The sequence below is a fragment of the Mustela erminea genome, chromosome 7, assembly GCF_009829155.1.
Source record: "Mustela erminea isolate mMusErm1 chromosome 7, mMusErm1.Pri, whole genome shotgun sequence".
NCBI lineage: Eukaryota > Metazoa > Chordata > Mammalia > Carnivora > Mustelidae > Mustela > Mustela erminea.
Genome location: NC_045620.1, coordinates 104,702,923 through 104,727,222, shown reverse-complemented (window position 1 = coordinate 104,727,222; position 24,300 = coordinate 104,702,923). Strand labels below are relative to the sequence as shown.

Below are 24,300 nucleotides of genomic sequence, written 5' to 3'. Positions count from 1 at the left end.
AGTTTACCCTTCTGGGCTTGAGGGCTACATCTCAGAGAGGTGGTCTGTGTGGAAGACGCAGACTTGGGCATGGTCTGCAGGCAAGTGGTCCATTGATAGGGCCCCTGCAAACTTCAGGAACTGGGCTTTTGTGGATATCTAAAATGAAGAGTTGTAAATTATCTTTTCAGAAGTAGGTTGGCAGCTCTTGATCATATTTATGGTCAAAATTAAATCTAGTAGGGTATGTAAGTCACTAGTAAATAATTAGTTTAAATAAGGCTTAGTTAGGAAATGTAAGCTTTAACAAAATGTAACCGAACAGGGCTTGACGGTTTAAAGCTGTTTTCCTCACATCTGTGTTGAGATTTGGCATTTGGGTAATGCCTTTCCTCCAAGGAGTTTAATGTGATTTATAGAACCAGTCTCAGTAGCTACTGATCACCAAGTTGCTGGGGTTTTGTTTTTGAGTATGTTCTTTATCAGCAGTATCTGCCAGCTGTAGCAGAGCCCAAATTAACCTGCTTTCCTTGGAAAGGATGCAGACCTGAGAAGGGACTTTAGGTTAATATCAACATAATATTTAGAATTTCTAATTTTTAAATAAGAAATAAAAAGCACATTTTAAATGGTATTTTATGCTTTTGGAGGCAGGACAGTATGTGCCTCCTTGCTCTGCTGCTTCCCCACAGCAACAAGCCTGGTTCTAGGCACAGGGTGGGTGCTTTATTAATTGCTTGTTAACTGCTTCCCAACATCCATCCGAAGTTTAGATTTTGATGTGGCACAGCCATTCCATGATTGTATCCAAGAGTACAATTCATAAAGTATACCTCTTGCAGTAGACACAGGAACCTACCTTCTCTCTCTCTCTCTTTGTCTCCCCTCCCCTCTCCCAACCAAACAATGAGAAGGTAGGGTTATGGCAGCTTTAATTAGGAGTTAAAAGTTTCTACAATAATTCATAACTCTAAGAATTCTCCAGACTTACAAGGTAACTTTACTCCTTCATGGTGGAAGTTTGAATTGATTGGTAATTTCTTCCTGTAGATCTATGAAGGATTCTTTCTGCAGCCAGAAAGAACTGCATAATCAGAGCCATATTTTTATTTTAAAATATATTTATCTAATTTCTCTCTTCCCATTCTCAAAATATCAGCCACAATTATGAAGTTATGCCTACCCTAGTGAATTTCCAATAGCATTTAATTTTTTTTAAAATCCCAACACCTTGAATGGTAATTTACCCTTTAAAGTCATGACTTGGACTCTACATTGGGTCTTGTGTGTTCCTTAATACCATTCGTTAGCCTTTGGAATAGAACTGTCACGTGTTACAGTGGGCAAAATCATTGTGGGCACAGAGAAAAATCTATTTCTTCAAACAAGATTGTGAGTTCTTAGACTAGTATTTTATAGTCTTGTTTATCCTTGAATCTCTTGTTTTTAAGACTTTGAATTTGTTAGGAAAGAGTTAATATATAGCTAACTAGAGCATTTTAGAAAAATATTAGCTCTGTGAATTACCAGGCCCCATACTTCCTGGTTCATTACTGATTTTAATACCTCTGTGAGGGTATTAAGGTTAAGAGGAGCAGTAGAATTTGCATTAGCTATTATTATTTTGTCAGAGGTCTAATACATAGTTTATTGTAAAAGAATTAAATATATAGAGACCCAAATAAAAAAATCTAGCCATGTTCCCAAACCTCCATTATGAGCAATATTTTAGTGTTAGTTGTCAGTGATAGACTATACATTTTATATGCTTTTTAAATAGAGAAAGTGAAAAATTATAAACTAATCATTATTACAAGAGGTTTTTGTCCACCTCTGTTTTACAGACGTTTGCCCTCCAGTTGTTTGAGAGGAAGTCAAATAAGAGAGGAGAATATCTTTTCAAGAGGTGGAATGATATTTCCTTATAAAAGTGACAATCAAGTAGTAGTCATTTGTATACTTACTTGCCAAAGTTTTAAAAAGGTTTTTACATTCCTGACCCTAAATCCCCTGCTCCCCCACCCAGTATTCAGAAAGGGCTCAGCATAGATCCAGGTTTCCAGGGCCCAGGTAATTTTGGTTTTAGTCCAGGGCTTCTATGCCTGCACTTGGCAAAGGCATGGGTGGCACTTGTGTCCTAGGATGCAGTGTGTGCCAGGGGGCGGGGGGAGGATGTTCTATGTCCAGGCTTAGGACCATCCATTTTCTGTCAGACCCACAAGCACCATCTGTGGGCTAAAATGCAGGTTAAACCTATTGAGAATGAGGTGGGATTTTAAAACAAAGCAAAAATTTTTAGTGGTATTATTTCAATTCCCCAAGTTGTATCTCAAATGTTGGGGAAATGCTGCCTTGACTGTTTCACTTTGCAAGGTTTTAGTAGATACCAATTTAGTAAATTAACTGAACTGTCAATCTCCTCCCTGTTCAAAAGATACCAGCAGGGTATATTTTGCTGAATTGATAAATTATTCTACTTAAGAACTAAGAAATCATTTGGTAAAATCAGGAATATTATTTCTTTTCATTTACTAATAACTTTCCAAGTTACGTTCTGTTGTTGCAAGTTTCTGTAATTTTTTTCTGTGACACCTTTCTATCGTCTGACTTTAAATAAAAATGTTTCTGATAATATCTGTCTGGCACTGTGTTGCTTTTCTTTAACAAATCTTTATCATTTAAAGACAGAATACAGGGGCACCTGGGTGGCTCAGCTGAATGAGCGTTTGATTCTTGACTTTGGCTCAGGTCATGATCTCAGGGTCCTGAGATCAAACCCCATGTCAGCTCTGTGCTCAGCCAGGAGTCTGCTTGAGAATCCCCCCTCCCCTCCAGCTCATGCATGCTCTTGCTGTCTCTCGCTCTCTAAAATAAATAAATCTCAGGGAACCTGGGTGGCTCAGTTGGTTAAGCATATGCCTTCAGCTCACGTCAGGATCCTGAGGTCCTGGGATTGAGCCCCGCATCAGGCTCCCTGCTTAGTAGGGAGTCTGCTTCTCCCTCTTCCTCTCCCCTCCCACTTGTGCTCTTTCTCTCTCTCTCTCTCTCTCTCTCTCTCTCAAATAAAATCTTTAAAAAATAATAAAAGATACAGAATACAGGGGAGCATGTACTCATATAAGAACCTAGAAATGGGGCCTATTGCAGGCCTTCCTAAAAACGGGATGGCAGTCCTTCAACGTACCGTTAGTACACAAAGATTATGCTTCACTTAGCCACACAGATTAATAATATCTAAAGTCCTATTTCCTGATGCTGCCTTCATTCTGATATGTAAGCAGCTCGTACGTTAGCTTACATTAATTTTCAGCTAAAGGAAAATAAACCTCCGAGAGGTTGCTGGCAAATGGTCTGCTTAGAGCAGAGCAGGAGCTCTTCGGGACCAGAGTAGAACAAATCTCATTGCAGAGGAAGGAATGGGGTTTGCCCTTCCCTTCCAGATCAGGAGCAACAAAGAACTCACTGATCTTGCATCCCTCAAAGGTCTGGAAGCCTCATCAAAAGAGGTTTTCTAGTTTCTGTTCTAGAACATTCGATGGTCAAGGAAACATTATCTCGAATAAGGAGGCCTAGCAGATTCCCGGATTTAGTTATTGAGCAACTCCATGGAAAGGTCTTTTTTGAGAGCTGGCCGTCTGGTCCTGGCACACACTACCCTGAGCGTCGAACCCTGGGCAAGTGAGGACTTCCCTGAGCTTCACTTTCCTCATCGACAAAATCGGGATCCATCACTCATTGAAGAAAGACTGTTTGAACACGTAGCATATGCTATTAGGTGTTGGGTTACAGATATGGGTAGGATGGACTGCTTTTATAGCCTACATTTCCCCAGAGAAAAATGTAATGGAAACCCAGTCTGCAAAATGAATACAAGTGGAGACATTCTGGCTGAAGTTGGGGTGGCATGCTGGATCCAACATGCACATCACCTCAAAGGAACAGGAACGCCTGTGAGAGCCCTCATCTAAATCCCTCCCCCCACAATGGCAACCTTCTCATTGTAAAATTTAGCTATCACGTTGCCACTCACTGCCTTAAAAACCCTCCAGGATTTCCCTCATCTGCCCCAAAAAGTCCAAACTCGGTGGCTTGGCAGTCCAGGCTCTTTTCCTGATGCCTTCCCTCCTCTCGTTGTCACAACGCTGGGTCAGCAGAGGACGAATTGTCCTCTCCGTGAATGAGCTGGAAGTTTGTCCTCTGTTGCACCGTGAGCTCTTTTTCTATTTGCCTCTGTCTCCCTGGGACAAGGGATGACACACAGGCTCTGTTCCCCAGGAGGAGCTCCGTCAGTAATCGCTGGGAACAAAACAGACCAGGATTCCAAATCAGAGGCCTTTATCCATATAGGTGGCACACTCCCAGGTCACACAGCGTTTTCACAAGTCTACAGAAATGTTTGAGACTTGAAAAAGAATTTCAGTTTCAAAATGCTGTAAGAAACTGTAAAAGTGAAATGTTTAATTTTGAAAGCAAAGTTATCAAATATTTTCATGTTTATAATGAATAATTATACAAGTATCTATTTTACACATACGTATAAGCACATCCATAAATGTATGTACGCACACACACAGTGTGGAAGGAAGATGGGTGCTCTGATGACGCTAGAGTGAGTTCTTAAGAAATGAGAGTACTTAGAGGTCAACATGGGGCCCTGCTTCCAATCCAGAATTGAAAACCAAGGAATATCCTGGAAGGGAGGAAACTGGGCTTATTCTATAAACCTGGATCTTCACTAGGGTTAATTATATATCTGCATCAGCAAGAAAAATGGTGCGTCTATCTGCACAGCTTTCTGTGCTTTGTGCATAGCCTATTGAACAGTAAGATATTTTAGCTCGTTGTAAAGAACTACACATGCTTTATGTATTCATGCAGCGAATAGGAAGCGCCTTGTTTGTCAGGCTCAGCAGTGGGCCCTGGGGAGTCAGACTGAAATGGGGCAGATGGGCCTGGAGTTCACAGAGGAACGGAGGAGCCTGACGCGCAGTAAGCATGGAGTTCCAGGGCTCTGAGTGCCATCTCTCAGGGCTGCTGCGCCCAAGGGTGCTGGGGGAAGGACACAGCGGCTAGCCTCCTTCTCTTCCCGGGAGGAACTTGGCCTGCACTTGTTTCAGCCCCTTCAGGGCCGGACAGCTGAGTCTGCCCGCCATCTGGAGGCCATGCCGAGTAACGGCTCACGGAGCCAGTACCAAATCCATCCCCTCCCCCGTCTTCCGCAACAGGGAAGGCTCTGGGCTCTGGGCTTGGTCTTAGGGGTGAACTGATTAGACCCACACCAGACAGATCCCAGCCTGCGGCAAGATTCACCCCGGCTTCACCCCACCCCCAAGTTGGTAACTCCCTCACACGCCTTTCCAAAAGCCACTCCTTCCCGAGTGTCTGGAGGCCCCCGGGGAAGGGCCCTCTGCCTCCTCACTGTGACCCTGAGGGGTTTCCCGGAGGAGACAAGCCTGGCCTCCCAGGGCTGCTGCTTCTTCAGCAGGGACTAAAGGGCGGGCTGCAGGCTGACGACTCCTTCTTGCTCTGTCCTGTCCTCAGAAAGAGATTTGACGCTGCAAATCAGAGAGGTGAAATGGCAACAAGGGGGAGCCTGGAGTGGCCTGGTGCCAGGAGTGCTTGATCTCAGCTCAGGCCTTGATCTCAGGGTTATGCGTTCAAGCCCTGTGTGGAGCTCCACACAGCTACTTAAAATAATAAAATAAAATAAAATGGCAACAGTGCGGGGTAGAGAATAGGGGGAGGTGGGGTGGGACAAAAGTCATAAAAAGGCCCAGCCAACCAAGGGGAAAACTACAGAGAGGAGGCCCACAGAGGAGAGAGTGTGAAGTCAACAACTCCGGGAGACTGAGTTCTGGGAAGAGCCCACTGCATCTGGCACATCGGAAAAACAATGAAAAACGAAGCCAGATTTTTGAAGAATTAGTGGATGGTACAGAAACAAAACAGGAGGGAGACTAATATTTATAGGAACTTGGTTCTGAATAGCAGGAGAACATCCAGGGAATGTTTCTGAAAAAAAAGGAGACGTGAACATGAGCCAGAGAAAAGGTAGTTCAGAAAGAGAAGTGAGTACTTCTGCTGGCCGAGATGGAGTATCAGAGACCAAGTCTGTGCACACACACCCCATCTGGAGGCACAAAACCACCAGATGAAAATGTACAAAACCAGTAGCCTCAGCCTTGGACCCCAGGCAGCACAGAACAGTGGTCCCTAAGAAACAAACCCAACAGGCAAATTCACACTCCTGGTTGCCAGTTTCAACAACCCCCTCCCAAAATCAATGGAAAAAGTAGAGGGAACATCAGGGAGGACATTCTTACCTAGAACACATGGAACGTTTATCAAGATAGATTCTAAGCCAGGCCACAAAACAAAGTTTAAAAAAAAACTTAAAAGGATTCGAATAACACAAAGAATGTTTCTGACCGGGGTGCCTGGGTGGCTCAGTGGGTTAAATCCTCTGTCTTTGGCTCAGGTCATGGTCCCAGGGTCCTGGGATCGAGTCCTGCATCTGGCTCTCTGCTCAGCAGGGAGCCTGCTTCCTGCTCTCTCTCTCTCTCTGCCTGCCTCTCTGCCCACTTGTGATCTCTCTCTGTCCAATAAATAAATTAAAAAATCTTTAAAAGAAATAAAGAAAGAATGTTTTCTGACCACGAAGGAATCAAATCAGAAGTCAAAACAAAAATATTGGAATCCCACCCCCCGTCAAATACTTTGAAACTAAACAACACAATTGCAAATAATCCACAAAGAATTCAGAAGGGAAATTAGAATGCATAATGAAAAAGAAAACAATAAAAGTTGGAGGATAATCCTAAAGTCATGCTTAGAAATTAGAGCACTAAAAGCTTATGTTAGAAAAGAACAGAGGCGCCTGGGTGGGGCAGTCGGTTAGGAGTCCAACTCTTGATTTCTGCTCAGGTCATGATCTCAGGGCTGTGGGATAGAGCCGTGCATCAGGCTCGGCGCCAGCAGGCAATCTGCTTATCCCTCTCCTACTGCCCCTCCCTCAGCTCCTGCTCTCTCTCTCTCTCTCAAATAAATAAAATCTTCAAAAAAGAAAAGAACACTACAGAACCACAATCCCCCCTTCCACATTCAGAAACTTGAAAAGGAGAACAGGTTAAGCCCAAAGTCATGATAAGAAAAGAAATATTAAACAGAAGGAATCCATGAAGTAGAAAACAGAAATCTAAGAGAGAAAGTCATTAAAACTAAAAATTGGATATTTAAAAACGCACATAAAATGGAGAAATCTCTACATCAATCTTTCAGAAGAAAACATCAGAGGAAATCTTATGACCTAGGTGCTGCAAAGAGCCCTTGGGAGCTGGAAAGAGTTACATCACAGTCATCATGCTGAAGGAAAGAAGCCAGAGGGGAAAGAAAGAATGTTACTACTAGAGAATGTGGGGCACCTGGGTGGCTCAGTGGGTCAAGCCTCTGCCTTCGGCTTGGGTCATGATCCCAGGGTTCTGGGATCCAGCCCTGCATTGGGCTCCCTGCTCCCCCCGCCCTCCCTCCCACCGCCTGCCTCTCTGCCTACTTGTGATCTCTCTCTGTCAAATAAATAAATAAATAATCTGTTAAAAAAAAAAAAATCCTAGAGAATGCTAACTGATCTTCACACAACAATGCCAGCAGCCCTTGTAGGGACCCCATCCCAGGCTAAGACCACCTCAGCTTTCCCGTACCTTGAACTCGACCGACCTCCCCAATCTAGCCTATGTATCTTCCCGTACCCCGCTTCCGTATAACTGGGACTCTTCTCACTCTGCAATGCCTTAATAAGGGCTCAAGCTGATGCGGCCTGGATGTTTTCCCCCTCTTTCCACAGTCTATACATGATGTTCCCTCTAAGCCCAGAAACAGCATTCTGCCCAGGAGGCGATCGGCCTCACGAAAGGCCCAGGGACAGTCCCCCTGAACCAGGAACGCAGCCAGGGCAACTCTCTGCGAAGCCCGGCCCCCGTCACCTGGCCCTTGCCCAACCCACCATGTCACCCTGTGACCCCGCAGGCTGATTCCGCCTAAAAGGCACTCCCCACTGTGGGCGCCTCATCTCAGGGTTGAGGTCCACATCTACAGAGGGTCTGACTCAGGGAATACTTCTCAGCCTTTATAAGCCTTCCTGAGCCAGGGCTGCCAGTGACAGGGGCCCTCGCGCACCAGTTTTCCACAGGCCTAGCTCATCACAGTCCAGCTTTGAAGTTTCTCGAAGTCAGTGCCTCAGCAGTTTTCTTCTCCACTGCACGCAGAAGGCGGCAACTTCCAATTCTTCTGGGTCTGAGGAAGGTGGTCTCAAGCCCTGGAGGAGAGAGAGGTAACTTTGGGTACTAGGGGGCACCGTGCACACTCACTGGAGCTCTGGCTTGGTTACAGGACTCCGCTGAGAGAGGGTGGAGCTGATTTTCTGACATTCTAACCCTAATTTTTTTTCCAGTTAATTAATTAATTTATTTATTAAACTTTACACCCAACATGGGGCTCAAACTCATGGCCCCAAGATCAAAAGTCACATGTTCTTCAACTGAGCCAGGCCAGGCACCACTGGCCCTAATTTAAAAGAGATCAAGGTTGGGTCACCCGGGTGGCCCAGCTGGTTAAGCGACTGCCTTCGACTCAGACCATGATCCCAGTGTCCTGGGATCAAGCCCCATGTCGGGCTCCCTGCTCAGTGGGCAGCCTGTTTCTCCCTCTCCCTCTGCCTGCTACTCCCCCAGCTTGTGCTCACACACACACTCTCTCTCTCTCTGTCAAGTAACTAAATAAAATTTAAAAAAAAATTTTTTTAAAGGTCAAGGAACTGTGTTTGAAGAGGTCTTCTGAATTAGAGCCCACTTGTTCTCTCACTCGGGAAAGAAGTACAACAGAGCAAAGGATCCTATGTTGGTCACCATCAAAGGTTCTGAGAACGTAGCCAATTAAAGATTTCTCTCTCTACCCCAAATTCTGCCTCCTTTGGGATTTTGCTTTATTCATTTTGCTTTATGCGAATTATCCGTGGGTCTTGGGCCCGTGGCCTAAGCGGAACTGGGACACAGGCGCACGCTGCCAGGACCCAGTCCCACTCTCAAGTTCTCCAGCACTCAAGCAGCCTGAGGGCTGGGCTGTGGGGTGCTGTTGTGGGGCTGGGACTGTGGCCAACCCAGCAGGGAGGGACAGACACTGCTCCCCGAGGGGCCAGGCCTGAGCTTTTCTGCCAGCATTCTTTATATCCAAGAGACTGGAGCCTATAGCTAAAATAGGCACATTTTTCAAATGTTTTTCATTGGGTGTGCATATCCTACGTGCTCTTTGTGCTTAACGGGTACTAGGTTTCCTTCAACTTGACATGAACATTCTCCTTCGATTTAGTTAGCCTCCATGCAGCAGCCCACAATTCTAGGTCAGTGGCTTCATGGAGTCAACTTTTTAAAAAATTTCAGTTGCAGGGGGACAGTAGAGTGATCCAACACTTCCATCCATCTCCAGGGCTCATCACAAGGACACATGCAGTTTACATTTTAATAAATGTTCCCTTCAACCGGTGAGCCTAAGCCCCGGTGCCGTGCGCGTGCAGTCTCTGCCAATGCCAGCTTTTGGGGTCAGCACCTACCCGGAGACTCGCAGCTTCCGTGGTCCTCACGGTCTTGGAGACAGCCCGCAGGAGCTGCTCTGCGTTTTCCAGCAGGAGCTCTTCAGAGGACCTGCTTCTCGCCAGCGAGGCCTTCACGCTGGAGCGTTTAGGGGAGGGAAGCAGACAACGTTACACCAGGTAAGAGGAGCGATCTCAAATACACCCATACCAGAAGGTTCTACCATGGGAGCCTCTTCTGGAAAGCTGGGATGCCTTTTTATTGGGACTCTGAGAAGAAAATACCCCAAAGGCAAAATTTCACGTGTTACAATAAAATTTATATGTTAACACTAAAAAGCATGAACCGTATAGTACCTACAGTTCAATAAGCGTGTTTTTCTAGAAAATAATGGAAGAAAAGCAGCAGAGTGCGTGGCAACATCTCTAGATGCTGAGCAGAACAAGAGATTTCGCACTGGATTGCATTCAGGACTTCAATGTTCTCCAAGATCACACGAATTCCATTACACACCTCGATGACTTTTGTTTAAATTGCGTGTAACTGGGTTGAGTTAGACAAGCTGGCTTTCCACAAAGGCAAATACAGATGTGAAATGGACGTTCATTTAACTTTGGTAAAATCTCGAGACCTACGTGCTTTGGAAGACTGGGAGCTTGATAAATACATCTGTATTCATCATGCCTGTGGACTTTCCGTATTTCAGATGCATTGACTCTTAGAGCCCTGCTGACGTTGGAACGACCGCCCCTCCCAGGGTTTGCCACTGGCCAGAGAGAGTAAACGACCCATTGACCCGGACACAGGCAAACCAGCCCATGCCCTTAACACCGCCTTTTTGGCGCTCTCTCCCTGGAGGCTGCAGCCCCTATCACCCCAGGGCCAGGTACCGATTAGAGATCATCTCTACATTCCTGGGACCCCTTGAAAATACTCAATCTAACCTGTCTTAAACCTGTTTGCTTCCTTTCCCTGCCTTGCCTATTTCTTCCCACGAAAACCCCAGTACAGGCTTTCATCCTGTTTCTCCCTGGCTCCCGCTGCTTTCTGACCAACCATGGTGCTTCCCTGTGCGGCCCTGCCTGGTGTGCCATGCCTCCTGTTTCTAGGGACCTTCTTCTTCCAAGCCAGTCTTTTCCACATTTCCACATCTTACCGTACCTGATAGAAACAAATCCCAAGTACCCTTGTAACAGTACCCATAACTGAAATGCTGAAATTAACTGCAGTTCCTGTACCCTAAGTACAAAGGGTTGGGTAGCTATCCTTGAAATGACTGTGTACCTGAAATAGTATTTCCCAGAGAACAGGAGCCACGTTTTATTTTTAAAGAATTGTCTAAAAAAATTCACATACCCTGTTCTTGGCAATGTTATTTTTATGCTTCCTAGCGACTGATAATAATTTTAACTATCAAGCTTTCCCATAATATAAGAATATTACGAGTATGGGTCTGGTACTGACAAATATGCCAATGCGGGTGTTGGAAGACTTGGGCTGGAAGGAAACCGTCCCATGCTTACATTAGGATGTTTGGGTTTTTTTTTTTTTTTTAAGATTTTATTTATTTACTTGTCAGAGAGAGAGAGAAAGAGCACAAGCAGGGAGAGCAGCAGGCTCGATCCCAGGGCCCTGGGATCATGACCTGCGCCAAAGGCAGATGCTCAATAGACGGAGCCACCCTCGTGCCCTAATGAATAGATCTTTTTTTTTTTTTTTCAGTTTCATAAAATTTATTGTATTTTTACATACATATATATGTGTATATTGAGTCATGATATATAATTTATATCTTACTGGGACTTGCTATATCATATATATTTCTGCATAAAAATTACTTCAAAACTTACTTGCCTAAGACAATAAGCATTTGTTATCTTACCGTTTCTTTTTTTTTTTTTTTTTTTTTTTTTTTTTTTTTTTTTTTTTCCAGCATAACAGTATTCGGGTTGCTGGGGGGAGGGGGTTTGGGAGAAGGAGGTGGGATTATGGACATTGGGGAGGGTATGTGCTTTGGTGAGTGCTGTGAAGTGTGTAAACCTGGTGATTCACAGACCTCTACCCCTGGGGATAGAGTATTATGCCTCCATCAGAAAGGATGAATACCCAACTTTTGTAGCAACATGGACGGGAGTGGAAGAGATTATGCTGACTAATGAATAGATCTTAACGTAAGTGTTGTACTGCTACAGTTTTCCTTAGGCTGATGACATCCACAGTGCTTTCACTTTGTAATTAAGGCATTTTTAGACAACCGGTTTTTTTATTAGATATGATTGGTATAAAAACAAATAGAGAACGAATGCTCAAAACGTAAACATGATTACAAAGTAGAGATGAGTCATTTCTGTTTCTGGAGGAACTCTGACGCCATGTGAGCAAGGGCGGACGGCTGGAGCAGGTGCACGGTGCCGTGACCGGAGGGGGATCCTTGCAGGGGAGCAGATGTTCTGATGTGTCTGATTTTTAAACATTCCTTTTAGCTACTTTATGTTCACACCTCCTCGGGATCTAGCTTGGCATGTTAAATCTTCTTCTTTTTTTTTCTTAAGTATATTGCCAGATATACTATTTTGGGGATAAAAGGAGAAATGACCGTGACTTAAAATATATTTTTTGGTCCTCTGTAATAATTCTCTGTATTTTCAACTTCTGTTTAGCATTTTCATCATAAATGTAGACTCTTGGAGGAAACATTTTTAAAAGTATACAAAAAAACCCCAAAAGCAAAAGAAAATCTCCCCCCTTCCTAAGCTCTTCTTCTGGTTCTCGAGAAGGCAGAGCACAGCCGTGGCCCCCAAAACCATTTCCTACCTGGAGATGATGCGGAGCTGGTTGCTCATCATCTGAATCTGCTCTACCACACACAAAAGCTCCTGCGAACATCTTTGATCGATGCAGTTCTTAGCAATGATGCGGATAAGTCTGGCGAAGTTTTCTCCAGAAGTTGCAATTTTCCTGGCAGAGGTAATGAGCTGATCTTTGGTCTATATCAAAGGAATGGGAGGGTTAGAAGTCGATCAACAGCGCCCTCGAAGGTTTTCCCTAAGAAATCGGTGGCGAATTAGAAAGCATCCAGCAGGGCGCCTGAGTGTCTCAGTCAGTTAAGCGACTAACTCTTGGTTTCGGCTCAGGCCAGGACCTCAGGGTCATGAGATCAAGCCCTGAGTCAAGCTCCACGCTTAGCACAGGGTCTACTTGGGATTCTCTCTCCCTCTCCCTCTGCCCTTTCCCCTGTCCACACTCACTTGCACGTTCTCTCTCTAAATGAAAACAAATAAAAATATTTTATTTTTTTATATAGCCTATATAGCATCCAAAACTTGTTTGTCCGCAAGGTACGTCAGCCCCAGAATGAACACATTTTAGCTTGGTCTAAATCCATGATCTCCAGAACCTCCTCCAAAGGCTTCAGGACCAGCCATGCAGAAGCTCACTCTCCTGAAAGCCCCGGAATGAAGCAGTCCGCACCCAGGCTCCTGGGGGGAAACCGCTGTAGGGAAGGCAGCCCTTTTCCCACAGGAGCCATGGCCTGCACTGGCTCGGGGTACTTTCAGCAGACCCAGGGCAGAGATGAGGCCGCTAAGAAGGGTCAGTCAGGTATGGGGAACATCCAGGCTGAAGGGGATCTCGGCTGGAGCAAAGGTGCAAAGGACTACAGTCCCGTGTAGAGCTTCCGAGCTGGGAAACAATCACTAATGGGCTAGAGACAGAAAACAGAACCTTTAATGCAAATAAAATCTTAGACATCACAGTGAATGCTGAAGCAACCACGAACCGCATGAGAATAACCTTGTGTAGACCCCCACCATGAAAGGAGGTGCGTCCTTTTTCTGTCTTTCCAGTGGACCCCATCTTCCTCCTTGTTCCCTCTACCTCCACCCCAGCCTCTGGGCTGAAGCGTGGCTGACATGGCTGGTTCTAGGTTAGTGTCACGGGTCTAACATTCTGCTTCAGGAAACCCTAGGTCCCCCACTCTGGGGCTGCCGGTATCCCCCTCACCAGCTATTTTAAACTGTTTTCTCTTACTGAGTTTGGTGGTTAAAATCTGGAAGGTATTAACACAGATTTGGGAGGTTTGTGGGAGAATTCTGCAGAGGGACTCCATCTTCCCAGGCACTGGGCTCACTAGTAAAGACCATCATTTTTTTTTTTTTAAAGATTTTTTTTTATTTATTTGAGAGAGAGACAGTGAGAGAGAACATGAGCGAGGAGAAGGTCAGAGGGAGAAGCAGACTCCCCGTGGAGCTGGGAGCCTGATGTGGGACTCGATCCTGGGACTCCAGAATCATGACCTGAGCCGAAGGCAGTCGTCCAACCAACTGAGCCACCCAGGCGCCCGTAAAGACCATCATTTGACTGTTCTGTCATTTCCCCTTATGTGTACATTTCCCCAGGGAACTCCACGAGGTGGAAGGTCAAGCATATTCCTGGTCCCTCAGCCACACGGCATGGCCAGCACCCAAGTCCTATATAAATGAGACTGTCTGAGATGTTTGGAAAGAAAATGGGAGTCAGTGAAAAGTAACCACTTCCCCTTCTGAGGGAATGACCCCTGGGTAGTCAGTGAGAAAGAAGCTGGTTGAACTGAGCAGGGCAATGAAAAGTCTGAGTCTTGGGTGTGGTGTGGGGCTGCTGGGATTGCAAGACGAGGGATAAAGAGAACTAGAACAGCCGCACGTGATTGAACTTGGCCTCCAAACGCCAGTGGAAAGCAGCCCCTTCCTCTTCAGGCTGTGCTGGCCCCGAATGGCTATCCGTCGGAAGGTGACAGCTCTGTTACTTCTGAGAGAATTTCGTTTAAGATTTTATGTATTTATTTGAGAGAAAGAAAGCAGGAAAGAACAAACAGGGGGAGCAGCAGAGGGAGAGGGAGAAACAAGCTCTCCGCTGAGCAGGAAGCCCAACGCGGGGTTCATTCCCAGGACCCTGGAATCATGACCTGAGCTGAAAGCAGACGCTTTAATCCACTGAGCCACTCAGTCGCCCCTATTTGGGGGAATTTTTTAAAGATGTAAATAGCCCCCTTCAGTTCATCCTTTGGGGATACGAACGAGTCCTTGATTTTAGTAAGTTGCAGTTTCTGACAAATGATCTTTTCCTGGTGCAGTAAAACCTAGACTTCATGATTGAGCCCAAAAGATGAGGGGCAGAGAGCAGTGAACTCTAGGACACACCCAGATAGAGAAAGAAGAGAGCACGGTAGAGCATTATGTGCCCATCAGCCCAGAGCCTGGCCTTTCTTTTCTGGGAGCTGCCCGGCCTGGTCTGTCCCAGCTCCCACATCAGCCATTGGGGGTGCACTGCCCCCATGGTGCCCAGCCCCTCCACCTCGGCAAAAGGCCAAGTACCAAGATGGGTCCTCTCCTCCTCAGACTCTCAGCCATCAGGAGGACCTCTGCAGCCATCTCGCGGGTAATCTGGATGATTCTGCTCCCCCCGTCTGCGCCGCCATCCTCCAGGAGGGGCTGGTCCAGCTCAGGGTTCAGCCAGGCCAGGGCACTCAGGGAGCTGGATGTGGGGCTGCCGGGCTGCTCCTGCAAGAGGACAGGTACACCTAATGAGACTCCAGATGCCCAGGCCTTCAACTACCGGGTGGATCGCCCTCTCACCACTTTTTAAGGAAGAATGGGAGTCAAGACGGCTTCCTGATTCTCCGCATGCCAGCAGCTCGAGGTGGTTTTCTCTAAGTACATAGGAAAACCATGAATCCCTATTACTAGATGCTCCATTCATCCAGAACTTTCATAAACCGGAACCTGGTATACTCAGATCCCAGTATGGTTCCAATATCCCCTTTTCCTTCCTTCTGTGAAGTGTCAGGCCTTACATGGGAGAAGAGAGACTCTATAGCTCCTAGAGGAAATTTGGGAAGCCTTGAGTATTCTTTGGGGACCCAGACACTTTCTCACCAATCACTCCACGTGAAAGGACTTTGAAGTTCTGATATGAATAATTAGGAATATTCTCCTATGGACGTGTTATTTTTTCAAGTGAGAAAAAGAGTTACCACTGGCACCCAGAAGTGAGCAGACATGCATAGCTAGGCCAGGTAATTTTTTTTATTGGATACTTCGTGGAGCCTCTCCTTAGCCTTTTCCAGACTCTGGAATTGAGACAAGTTGTTCTGGCTTCGAGCCAAATCCAAGAGCAGAGGATCAGGACTGGCCTTGATGTCTCTCCACCCCACCCACCAGATCCTGAGCTACTGAGGGCAAGGGTATAGGTGGGCAGGGAACAGGGTGGGAGGGACCTCCAGGCCTGCCCCCAATACCTGTTCTTCCCCAATACCCCGGAGTAGCATCCTAATGCCTCAGAAGGGATAGAACTATTAGATGTCGCTTTTGGAAAAGTATGAGGTCCTGAGCATGATAAATTCTATCTAAATTGGGAGATAGAAGTTCCTGATTCTGTTTGGTCGCAGGCTGTTAACGTAACAAATGATTGGGCAAAAGAGGAATAGAAATCAAAGGTTAAGCGTTCCAGTCCTGTGGAGAGACCTCCCCGTGTCCCTTCCACTCCCGCCTTGGTAGGTGGCTACGTTCTGTCTTTGTCATGCTCCCCCACTGCTAAGCACACAGGAAGGGGTCTACAGCTAATGGTGTGGAACCAGGAGACCAGCCATCCCAGGAAGGCATGGGGTGAACTGTGTCCATTTGGCTGCTGCTACAGAGCTCAGGCGGGTACAGAAGTTGCCTTGCGACAGACGAGGGGGCATGAGTCTGCGGCCAGGAGACGGCAGCGGACAAGATCCAGAGGACCCACCCTGGGATCTGGGTGTTCCAAAGCCGTGCATTTGGTGCCAAGCTTGGCCCAGGAGGAAGCAGAGGTAACAGCTGTTAAGGCTGTGGGAAGCATCCTAATGTCTCGACTCAGGCTCGACTCAGAAGCTGTCCAGGTGAGGAAAACAGCAACCAGCCAGCCGCGTGGCTGAAGGTGGTACAGAGTTCCGTAGTGAAGACTTATGTTCAAGCTGCTTTTCTCTCCAGCCATCAAGTATTCCCTTTCACACCAGGAGCACATCTCAGCACAGGCACTGGGAGGCCCTCCGGCTACGAGCTCTCCTTAGAGCTTTTATTGCTTGGAGAGTCCTCGCCACACTTGCGGACAAGACAGATCCCCTGCTTCCTCTAAAACTCAACTGGAGACTGCCTTCCTCTTAGGAGACCTCTAGAACTCCTGTTTCATTCCTTCCACGACCACTTTGCCCTGAACTTGAGCCCCTTCCACACTTGTAGTCTGTCTTTAGCATCCTTACAAAGAGGTAAAATCACTTAGTGGGCCCTGCAAAGCAGCAGCATCTGTGCTTGCTTTGAAGGATCTGAAGGAGTAAGACTGAGGCCTGAACGCTAGTAACAGATCTATCTGAGGTCTTCTGTGTCTGTGCACATGGAGGAATCATCTGGTTCGTTATTGTTTCATGCCGCTTCTTCAGTTAAATAGTCCCCTGCCTTCTGAAAACTGTTTGTCAGCCTTCTTTTAGACAGACTGGGATGTCCCCTGAATGCTGGGAGGTGTGAGCTTTTCTGGAGAAGGACCAAATTACACTGAGGTCCTCAGCTTACCCAGATGGGGCCCTGGAGTAGGTGAGAAGAAGAGAGAGAAAGGGAGAGAATCCACCCTAGACCAAGACTCAACCACAGTGACTGCAAACAAGGGCAAAAATGGCAAATGTGCGATCTGTGGTCCTTGAGTCAAAGGTTAAGAAAGCAGAAAATAATTCTTTTCAACTCGTGTCTCATATTCAACTGCCAGGGACTTTAAGCACCCAAAGCCAGATATCTGGCTTTGAAGAGTCTCCAGGCTCTGCAATAAGGGAAAAGGCCTAGCACTGTGTGTAAGATCCCCTTACCTGGAATGAAGAATTTCCACTTGTGACTTCCAAGTGCCCAGAAGACACAGAACCGCTTCCCAAACCCACGTCCTTCCTCAGCAGGTTCTCTCGGGCTCACTGTTTGAGGTGTTGATCTGGGCTAGACAGCGGGTGTGTCTCTGCCCCCCAGGGGTGGGACAGTGGCCCAGACAGATACTATGCATGGTGATTCTCCCTTTTCTGCAGGCTCTCGCATGGTGGGGCGGGAGGGGAGGGCGCTAAAGGCAGAGCCACTGTCCCTATTGGAGTGATGTGTATAGGACCGTGCTTCCTCTGGGATAGGAACCTTGGAACATGAGGCCTTGCTCCTTGCACGGGGGAAACCAGCCTCCAACAGGAAAGATGACGCCCCTTCGTGGACAGGAGTGGTGATGAAGGCTGAAGGGTTCTCTTCACCGGGGTGTCAGACCTGGGTGGCAGGCCTCACCTGCCCTGCTGCAATTGTGCGAAAGGCTCCTGACAGGAGGTTTTGACCAAAAGGGGATGCATCAGGGGAATGGAGAGAAATAGAATGTTCTTGAAGCCAGTGGCAACAAGTAAGCGTCATGCAGAAACAGATAAGGAGGAGACTGCAGGCTACTGATTTCATGAGACAAACAGCTATGGAGCAAGGTAGGCCTAAAAGACAGCTGGAATCCGAGGCGAGAGGCCTTAGGCTGTAGAGGAAAAGGCACTGTGCCTGCTCTCCTCCCAGCTACTTTGGGAAGAGGGTCCCCTCTCATGGTAATGACCCTTCAGGGAGAGAAAGGAATTAAAGAGAAAGGGGGTGGAGGCACATGGTCTGGTCAGCTTTTCCTTGGGAGAAGGCCCTGGGAAGGGCTTGGAAGGCCCCACGCAGCTAAGCATAAGGTCATGAAGGGTATGGATCGAGTTGTGCATAAAACGCCGGGCTGAGCACACCTGCTAGGGGATTTTTTGGCCATCACCAACCTACTGTACCTACCACTGACTTTGGTCACAGCAGGTCTAAGTAAATCAAACATCTGGGCTCCCCAGTGGCTGAATGTTCTGTCTGGTGCCCTAGAATGTCCTGTCTGGAAATGTCTCCGTGTGGAAGGTGTCCAACAGACCCAGCACCCTTCCGACAAACTTTCTGCCTAGGCTGCATCAAGTTGGGTCCCTACCATTTGCCAACAGAAGAACCTCGACTGGGGCGGGGAGGTAAGATCTCAGAGGCCAAGGCGGCACAAGGCAGTCTGACCCACAGGAGGGGTGCTATCGGTCACAGCGAGGGGAACCACTTCCAGTCGGGGCAATGGGGAAAAGCTTCACAGAGGTCCACAATCACAGCCACTTTGTAGAGGAAGGACACTTTCTATGTCCCTCCAGGCAAGTGTGAGGATTTTACATGGAAGCTTTCGTTAACCCTCTGCCAGAAGAACATCAATGTTCCCAACCCAGCTCAGAAGCTTCGGTGAGGTCTCAGAGCTATGAAATGCTGGAGGCAGGCAGAGCCCCGGGCAGTGAGACTCCTGATCTCAGATTCCAAAGGCTGCGCTACTCTCTACTGCCTGCCAGATGTGAATTACACAAGTGGGCACCAAGACAGCTTTTTCTGGAACCTGGCAGTGGCCTGTGGTTACTAGAAGGAGGGCTGTGGTGGGGGAGAAAGAAAGATGCTGGCTACCCTACCTTTTCCGGCTCTGCCGCGATTGTCCCAGGGATGGCTGGATCGGCAGCCCAGGTCCCTGCTGATATCCCTGGGGTATTTTGGGGGGCAGCACCCTGAGAATCCACACTACCCACTGCAAAAGCTCCTGATGCACCCTCGTCACAGCGGAGCTGGGGCTGGGCAGCGTCCTGTTCTTCCCTGGGTTTCATCACTGTTGTCTCCTCAATGGGCTTCAGGCACTGGGCCAGGAGTCTCCAGGCCTCCGTGTGACCACCCTTCCAGGCCTGGAGCTGGGCTACAGCACAATGGGCCTTGGCTGCCCACTCCCATTGAAGCCAGTCCAGGGTGTGCATTCTCCACTCTTCTGGGAGTTCTTGGAGTACTGGGACCCTCTGGGCCACCTCCTTGGTAAGGATGAGAATGCTCTCCAGAGCCATAAAAAGATCTTCCTGGCCGGGCCCAGACTCCTGACTTCCTGCCACGATTCCCTGTGCAGCTTGGATAGCAGACACCATTCTTTCCAGGGAGCTTTCTGGTCTGGTCTGAGGTTCTTCACAGATAGGGAGGCTTGGACAGACAGCATCTTGGAAGGCATGTTCATAGTTGGCATTGATGATGCTGAGGTGGCCTGTCAGGGCCTTGGCTTGAAAGGATAGCTCCAAGCAGAGAAGTTCAAAGCGTGTTGACAGGCTGGGAGATGGTTTGGGGGAGGAGACCAGGATCTTGGCCACATCCAGCACAGCATCTGTGAGCACGTGAATTTCCCTGAGCAAAAAGGAGACCTCACCTTTTACATGCACATCCCCACACAGGAGGCTAGACAGCCTGGCAGCCTCTTGTAGCCTCTGAGAACCATCTGCTGCCTGGGCCAACCCTTCCTGCAGTCCCTGCTGGTCCTTCACGGCCTGTCGCAGGGGCAATAAGAACAGGCCTTGTCTCCTGCTGAGTCTCTCCATGCACTGGAGTAGGTCTTGGACAGCCACTGACCATAGAAGGCACCCATCGTCCATGCTCTCCTTGTATGACTTAGGGGTCTGAAGACCATCAGAAGCCAGAATCTTGTCCAACAGCTGTTTAGCTTGGGTCTCTACCTCCTCGAATCTGCCTTGCATTTGTAAAAGTGTTTCTGGATGCCCAGTCGAGGCATGGTCCTTCTTCCTCAAGCCCACAGGCCCACTTTTGGCTGCTAGTTGAACCATTGAGGCTAAATTCTGCTGAAGCTCCATGAACACTGCCATGTTCCCTGGAAGATCAGCTGCTGGGTTGCGACAAAGTAGCTGTTGACACAAAAGGTACCAGTCACCAGCCCTGGCCACCAAATCCTGCCCAGTTTCCCTGGGTCTCTCCAGAAGCCCATCACTTCTAGCAGTTGTGCAGTGTGCTAGCTCCTTTGCTAGGTCAGTAACAGAAGGTGCTAGTGTTGGGGTTTCTTGGAATCCAAGCATCGTCTCTGACCCCACTGGTCCCTCCCCAGCCAGGGCCTCTTGAGGTACATCCACAGCTGCCTCCTGCTCCTGCAAGCTGGTGCTAGCTGAGGTCACTGCCTGGTGGCCCTGGCTCTCTACATCAAGGATGAGTTTGCTGATGGCTGGTAACAGAGATTCCCTCCTCTGTGGATGGGTGTCAGGAATCAGGGAGCAAGAAAGATTGTCCCTCGGTGGATAGGAAGTGCCTGAGTTGCTTTTCTCCAACTGAGGTTCCTCCTGGTGTTTGGGTGCAGGATCTGTAGAGTCCTGAAGGCTGGGGAGAAAAAAGTAAGGTCGTTTCTTAGTGGGGTCAAACCTTTGGACCTGGTTCCGGAGAGGGCTGAGGATATCTGGGTGGTTAGTCCCATCCAGCCCCTCTTGGATGCTCTGGGCTGAAGAGATCAGATGTTTTGCCATGGTTAGAAACGCATCTGTGCTCTGAGCGTTGTGCGCACCTGAACAGCACTCAGCAGCTGCACTCAAGAACAGGGAAGACTGCTCCAGCTGCTGGATCAGGACTCTCAGGCCATTCCGGAAAATGGGATCTCGATGTTGGTCCACATACCTGCTCATCACCTGCACTATGTGTGTGGCTCGACCCTGTAAATATGCCACAAGGCCGGGAAACTCTTTGGAATCTCCACTCCTCAAAGCCCATGTAAACAAGTCCAAGTGGTTGGTCATTTCCTGAATGGACACACTCAGGAACTCAGGAATACGGAGAACGTCATCGAAACATGCCAACAGGCCTTCCGAGGCCTTGGTCCATGCATGAAGCAGGGCCTGCAAGGCAGCAGGGCTCCAGTCCAGACCAGACCCTTGGGGGCTTTGTGAAAAAAGTTGTTGTGCTCTGACCACAAGCCCCCAAAGTCCTGCCATGGCGACCTCCATGTCTTTGCCGGTTTGTTGTCGGGGGCAGCAAACCAAAACCAAGTGAGCCACTCTGAGCATCTGCTTGGCCTGGTCATGGAAAGCAACATGGAAAAGCTGGAGTTTCTTCGACAAGGCCTCAGCATGGAACGGGGATCCGAATGGACGAGCAGCCAAGGCGGTCTGGACTAGTCTTTGAAGGGCACTTCGCGTGTCAGTGAACGTGTCCAGGATCTGGTGCAGCAGCCCAGCCCGGACTCCCTGGGCAAGGGCCTCGGTCGCGGCCTGCAGCGCCGCGCACTCCCGCCCTGGCTCCGGGTTCCCGGGAGGCCCCTGGATCCGACCCAGGCGCCGGGCGCCCAGCAGCTCCAGCAGCTGGCCGCAGGGGGCCACCAGGCGCAGCCTCTCGGGTGGCGCTGAGCAGGCGGCCAGGCGCATGCAGTGCCACAACACTGCGGCCAGCAGCGCGTCCTCTGGGCCGCCGCGCATGCGCTCCGGCGCGGGCGCCGCCAAGAGCTCGCGCAGTCGCCGCAGGCGCCAGGTGAGCGCACCGGCCGCTGGGGCCGCTGCTCGGGGCTCCAGCTGCGCCAGGAGCTCGCCGAGGATCTTCCTGGTCTGGGCCAAAGTGTGGCGCTGGGAAGCGGCCAGCTGCGGGTCGCGCGGACGCTGCAAGTGGCCGCGGGCGGCCTCAAGCAGCGCGAGGACACAGCCTCGCAGCAGGTGGCCAGCGCGGCCCAGGTGCTCCCCAAGCCGGCGCGCTGTCAGGCCGCCCAGGCGGAGCAGCGCCGAGGCCAGGTCCGCGAAGGGGCCGCGCAGCGAGGCCGCGTCCTCCCCGTACTCCAGCGCATCCAGGCAGGTCAGGCACCACCCCGCCGCCTGCACCATCTTCCTCGCCATCACCGCGTCTTCAAGGAGCAGGACCTGTTCGGACAGATGGTGGGGGTGGTGTGCTTAAAAACGCTGGCACGTTCCAGGAGCGACAGCAGACAGCGGCAGCTGCTTCCCTACCCCCACCCCGCCCCAGTTTTACGAATAGACGTTCCCCCCAACATCCCAAGGCTGCAGAGTATAGAATCTCAGGGCCAAAACAAAACAACGCGAGGTATCTAGGAGTGACCTTTAAAGTAAATACTTGGCTTGGCTGAAAATGTGAGGCTTCCTAAATTTGAGCTCCATTTAATGGGAGGTCAAACTTGGGTTTGGAGTGGGCATCTCTAGGTTAGAAGAGGAGCAGTCAACTGTCTATGTGGTAACTGACACCTAACTAAGGGGCAAGTGTTTAGGAGGGACCTACTGTTGGGAGGACTATAAGAGGGACTATAGGAGAGACTTACTATTTGGATGAGGATGATGGGGGCTGGAGAAATGGCCTGTCTAGGAAGTGACAGAGCAGGTACCCAAACACTTCCAACAGACGGCCCTTCTTCCCCTATGCTCCTCCCATCAGCAGGCGCCCAAAAGCCTTATGGCTTTGCCTCTCACATCGCCCCATTTCCAGTCTCACTTTAATGAGGGTCTGTTAAGTTGCCAATGCCGTCCCCAAGGAATTACCCCCATCATTAAAGGTTTAACGATGAATGTTAATATTGTAATGTTTAAGACATAGAGATCCTACTCAGGAACAATGCCCCACCTTACAAGAGTTGTGCCATACAGTGGAATGTCAGGAAAATGGGGAGTATTTGGAAGCCAAGAGGTTATCCTGCCCTCCGCCCCCAAGATCCTTCCAGGAAAGCTTTCATTTTGGAGCCACATTTGCCAAATAGGTTAAGACTCACAGAGGTTTCAGCAGGCTCTCCCCGCAGAGCTCCTGGCCATGAGCCAGGTGAAAAATGAACCCCTCAGTGACACCTTTTTATTAGAGGTTGATAAACCAAGTGTGGGGGGTAAGGAGGTACATATGTGTTTAAGACCATAGACCCCAGGGTTCCTGGGTGGCTCAGTTGTTAACTGTCTGCCTTCAGCTCAGGTCATTATCCCAGCGTTCTGGGATCAAGCCCCATATTGGGCTCCCTGCTCAGTGGGAAGCCTGCACCTCCCTCTCCCACTCCCCCTGCTTGTATTCCCTCTCTCACTGTGTCTCTCTCTGTCAAATAAATAAGTAAATCTTTAAAAAAAAAAAAAAAAAGACCATAGACCCTAATTTAGTAGGTCTACTGGCTCTCTATGGCATCTTCCACATTTAGCATTTATTAAATTGGTAATGAAGTCGTGCTGTGATCTTACTGGAAGCTTGGGTAGGGGATTTCTCTGCAAAGGTCATCCACTGTGGGAATGAAGTGCGCATCCCATGGTTCATTGCAATGAGCTATGTCCCACTAACCAGCTAACCAGGTCTGATATGAGCCTCACCTTGGTAGTATCCACCAAGATCTGCTGAGCTGTAGTCACTAGCTCCTCCTGGTGGCTGTGACATTCAGGCTGAAGATGGAGCTTCTGAGCTACCAGCATGATGGTCCTCCCAGACAGGTTCAGAGACTCAGCAGTAGGCCCCATTTCCTCCCAGAGCCACTCCTCTGCAGGGTCTTCTGCCAGCCTGGACAGACATGTTTTCAGGCAGCAATACAGACATGTCCATGAATGGAATGATACAAAAAAGAAACATACCCATAAGCAGATTATGATACATAGAATTTACAGAGTACTATGGAGCTCTTAAAATGGTAAGGTAGGTGTATATTAATGGTGATAAAAGCCTCTCCAAGACATATTGTTAAGTAAATAAAAGCAAATTATAAAATAGCATGTATGGCAAGATCTCATGAGTTTTCAGCTATGTACATATCTACATAAAGAACTATCTATCTAGATGGATAATCATCAAACTGTGGTTATAGCTTGGCATTATAGCCAGGCATTCATTGGGATGCCTGGGTGTCTCAGCCAGTTGAGCATCTGCCTTTGGCTCAGGTCATGATC

General features: G+C 48.5%; 1 protein-coding gene across 1 annotated transcript; it reads right to left on the bottom strand.

The window, feature by feature from the left end:
• Positions 1 to 9,517: 9,517 nt before the first annotated feature.
• Positions 9,518 to 24,003, bottom strand: LOC116596399. The gene is made up of 6 exons (XM_032353701.1): positions 23,734 to 24,003; positions 19,066 to 22,302; positions 14,912 to 15,097; positions 12,375 to 12,547; positions 12,048 to 12,128; positions 9,518 to 9,698 (listed from the first exon to the last, which is right to left on the bottom strand). Exons 1-6 carry the CDS (start codon positions 23,875 to 23,877, stop codon positions 9,518 to 9,520), a joined length of 4,002 nt encoding a protein of 1,333 aa, XP_032209592.1. The 5' UTR covers positions 23,878 to 24,003.
• Positions 24,004 to 24,300: the final 297 nt, after the last annotated feature.